Source organism: Mandrillus leucophaeus, unplaced genomic scaffold (genome assembly GCF_000951045.1).
Source record: "Mandrillus leucophaeus isolate KB7577 unplaced genomic scaffold, Mleu.le_1.0 Scaffold1054, whole genome shotgun sequence".
Classification (NCBI taxonomy): Eukaryota; Metazoa; Chordata; class Mammalia; order Primates; family Cercopithecidae; genus Mandrillus; species Mandrillus leucophaeus.
The window spans coordinates 928,858-933,130 of NW_012098699.1; the positions used below are offsets into that span (position 1 = coordinate 928,858).

General features: G+C 44.1%; 1 protein-coding gene across 1 annotated transcript in view; it reads right to left on the minus strand.

Moving 5' to 3' along the window:
* Positions 1-481: 481 nt before the first annotated feature.
* ZNF697 (zinc finger protein 697) overlaps positions 482-4,273 on the minus strand; it is a 28,693-nt gene continuing 24,901 nt past the window's right edge. Inside the window, exon 4 of the mRNA XM_011982363.1 lies at positions 482-4,273. Coding sequence (XP_011837753.1) covers positions 3,788-4,273 — 486 coding nt within the window. The 3' untranslated portion in view covers positions 482-3,787.

Consider the following 4,273-nt stretch of genomic DNA (forward strand, 5'->3'; position numbering starts at 1 on the left):
CCTTACATATTATTATACTTACTGTAATCCCCAAGAAAGAATGGGGGGTCTCTAATTGGTCCTACAGAGTTCTCAACCCTGTTTGCCCATTAAAATCGCCTGGGGAGTTTCTATAAAACTACAGGAACTTAGGCCTCACTCCAATTAATCGCTTTCGTCATTTAAAAGGCAAACAATCCAAAAAGCTCTCCAAGGTTAAGAAAATCTGTAGCTTAAACTAATCAAACCTCAAGAATTCCAGGTTGACCAGGTACAGTTTTTCTAATTGGAATGTGGGCAGAGGCCCACTCACAGCAAATTCAGGGTGAAGTAGCACAGATACTATGCAAATGTGCCTGGGTATGGGTATGACTGTATTCTAACGCAACTTTATGTACAAAAATATGCAGGGCAGATTTGGTAGTTTATCAACCCTTGTTCTACAGGAACATAGCTTCCATAGGTAGAGCTGAGTGGCATTTAATGTGTGTCAAAGAAGAATGACATGGTAAAAGACTGATATGGATTTAATGACAAATATTCCATATTGGTTGCTGAACACCAGAATGCTGTCCAAGGAACCATCATTAAATAAAACAACCTGAAAATAAGGCAATTCTCACATATACAAGCACACTCACACAAAACCTGTTACTTTTAGGATCATTAAATTATTCACTATTTTAACAAACAGCTGTAAAATAACATTACAGTGAAGAAAAATGTGCACAAACTTCAGAAACACAGTTTAGATTGTCTATGAACACAGTTCCTTAATTTGTATTTTTTCACATATGTACAGTCTCTTGATTGTAAAGAGACCACATGGCTCAAGGGGTTAACTTCTCATTTTCTCCTTCCAACTCGGAGCTCAAGATTTAATCAAAACCATTTAGCCTATTTAAACTGCTCCAGGTTTTGCTTAGTAAAGAGCAGCAGCAGAAGACTGCTCTTCACCAAATTCTCCAGGAAACAAATAATACACTTGCTTCCACCATCATTAACGAGTTGGTGGAAAAAGTCCTCAGATTAACGTTTTCAAGGGTGAACCGCAGTTAACAGGGTTTGCCAAAGAAATATTATTCTAAAACAAGATAGAAGAAACAACCTCCTGAATGCATTTGACCTCACTTAATGCAGATAAGTTCCCTGAAGAACTGTAAGAAAAAATGGAATCACATTTTAAATGCACCAATAGAGTCGGGCGTTGGTAGTTGGATTGTTTTCTTCTGCTAAGAATTTGCTCATAGAAGCGATATCAAAGTAGCAGCTGACTCTCTTATCCATGGTAATAGAAATAACGAGAGAGGTAAACGAAGTCCAAAGATTCCCACTGCCACTAAACTATTTTACATTAGCTTCACTCTCCACTCCCTGTTGAACCCATTCTCTAAAGTTGCTGATATGTAGTATATTTGATGCAGACAAGACCAGGCATAGCAATGGCAGCAAAAAAAAAAAAAACAATAAAATGGATAATCAATCCATGAATAATCAAAAGGTGGATGAGATTTCATAGGCACAGACTTGAGAGAACTTAAAACAGCTGGAAGAGGTAGATATACATGGAAAGAAACTCACAAAGCAGTAAGATTACCTAAAAATTGGCTATATTATTTTCAGGTGGGTCTAATATGCTTCCTATTCAGATTAAAATCAGAATTCAAAACGGACACTTGCTTTGCTCGTATTACTCCTGACTAAAAGAAAACGAGAATTAATGTCATTCAAAACTGTCTATAGTTTGAAAACCTATTTGCATTTGTGAATAACAATAAATTGATTCAGAGGGCAAGATCAACAGGCATTATGCAAGCCCAGAATTATCAGGATTTTTAAGTGTTTTTATAACCACAAAAACATGCTTTCCTACAGTCCCCAAAGAGGTTCTTTACTAGAATACAACTGATCAAGTATAAATTACTAGCATCCACAGAAACTTTGCTAAAACTGTAAAAACAATCTCGTAGCTTTTTCCCCCTTCAACTGTGTCCAATATTTTGTGAAGATGCTTCCATGAAATGTGTAGGGTAACAATCACTAGTGAAGAAAACAATACCGCTTTCCACAACTCTAACTTCTAAAGGCTAACCTAGGGCAGGGATCTTCAGCATAAATAACTGAAATCTACACAAGAGTCATCTAACTACAGCCCCCTACTAGAAATGGAACATGGCTAGGATACCCCAATGAGGTGACAAAGACCAGCTTTGTCAATAAGGACATGTTTGGCCCTTCTAGGCTAGCCTTAAGTTTTTCATCAAGCATAAGAATTTTCAGTGTCCTTATTTTATTATATAAATCATGACAGGCAAGTCTTCCTAGCAGCTGAGCTGGAGGATGCAAAAGGTCAGGCTACAATTATTCACACTGTCCTCAGCCTCTCTTCAGGACAGCCTGCACGCTCCTGTTCCCAGGCCTTCCCTAAGACAGGGGTCATAATACTGATCTAACTCACAATGATGTGAGAAACAACTAACAATTATTAAAAAGCATAAAGCACTTTGCAAATATCAAAGTGCTATTTTGGCATCTATATAACAACCAGAAAACATTCATTGTTTGTGCTATTTGGCAATTTTGCATTTACACCTCTCCCTGACTGGGCTCTCCTGGGTAAAGCCTTGAGATTTCTACTGTGCCTCCACATGCAGGAAAAAGACACTCTTACTTAGACTAGATCCCTCATATGCACGGAGGTGGGGGTTAGTGGAGGTCACTAACAAATGCTAAGTGAAGGCAAATGAGACCAAGGAGTTTTGCATCCCAACAATGTCAACACTTTCCTGGATTTCTCACATAAAGGCCAGCAAAACTGCGAGCTAGCTGACTTTTTAGCAGGTCACTGGGAAACTGTTGATGGTCTAAAGTTCACTTGAAACACCTACATCAGGGTGAGGTGCAAAAAGGAAAGTCACGCATAGCTGTGATTGTTCCTTTTCCCTGCACTTAAAAGACCACAGTTGAGACCTGAAAGAAATACTGGATGTGGCACACACCTGGGATGGGGCGAGGGCGGGGGAGGGGGGTCATCCAGGTAAACCACCTTGACCCAGCATGAAGCTAGATTATTTTCAAGGAAGTAGCAAAGAACCCGGAACAGAATCAGGATTTCCCACATCTGAGAACCAGTTATAAATGAAATTGTAAACCCCAGACATTGCCCCTTGAAATGAGAGTGCGGCGTTTTTCAGCCCACTTTCCCTTGGATGCCTCAAAATAGCAGCTAACTGTGGCTCAGAGAAAGGAAAAGTACATTAAATATCCTTTCCTATGTGACAAGGTTCCCCTACTTTTTGTGAGACAACAGGTGATGTGCGGAGACCGGGCAAACTCTGGCTTACCACCTGGTGGAACCAAGATAGAATCACTTATACGTGGTTTTATTTTGCCCCATAGCCCTCATTTACACCCTCTCCCTGCAGACTCCTACAGGACATCGCGGCCTACCCTAGTCTATTGCCCGCCATCCTGTTCCCACCCCAGCCCACGAACTGCCCTTCCTCAAGGTCCTCAAAGCGCCTGGTCCTCCAAGCTCTTCACCCCTACAGCATGTATTTAAGGAAGTCATCATCCCAAGCGCATCTCCTGAACATTTCTTCCATGGAGAGGAGGCAAGTATAGCACCGGGAAAGAACAACTCTTACTCAACCCTCCTCCCACTTCAGGAAACCCCGAACACCAAAGGCTCCCCAGTCACTCTCAGATTGTCCCTCCCGCCCCTTCCCCATTTCCTTCCCCTGGGTCAGTCCCAGGACATCTACCCCCTACAGGCTCCCCAGAGGGCAGCCTCCCTCGGACCCAGCCCCTAGCACAGGTGCAGCTTCTGGTGCTGCGCGAGGTGCGTTTTGTAGCGGAAGCCTTTGCCGCAGCCCGCGCACTTGTGCGGCTTGTTGCCCGTGTGGATGCGGCGGTGGCGGATCAGGTGGGAGCTCTGGATAAAGCTCTTGCCGCACTCGATGCACGTGTAAGGCTTCTCGCCCGTGTGCGTGCGCTGGTGCTGCGTGAGCGTGGAGAAGTCGCTGAAGCGCTTCTCGCACTGGCCGCAGCGGAAGGGCTTCTCGCCGGTGTGCACACGCAGGTGGTTCACCAGGTGCGAGTTACGCCCGAAGCCCTTCCCGCACTCGCGGCACACGTAGGGTCGCTCACCCGAGTGCGTGCGCTTGTGCGTGAAGAGGTGCGAGCTGACGCTGAAGGTCTCGCCGCACTCGGAGCACATGTAGGGCTTCTCGCCCGTGTGCACGCGCTGGTGCTTCACCAAGTCCGAGCGCCAGCTGAAGCGCTTGCCGCACTC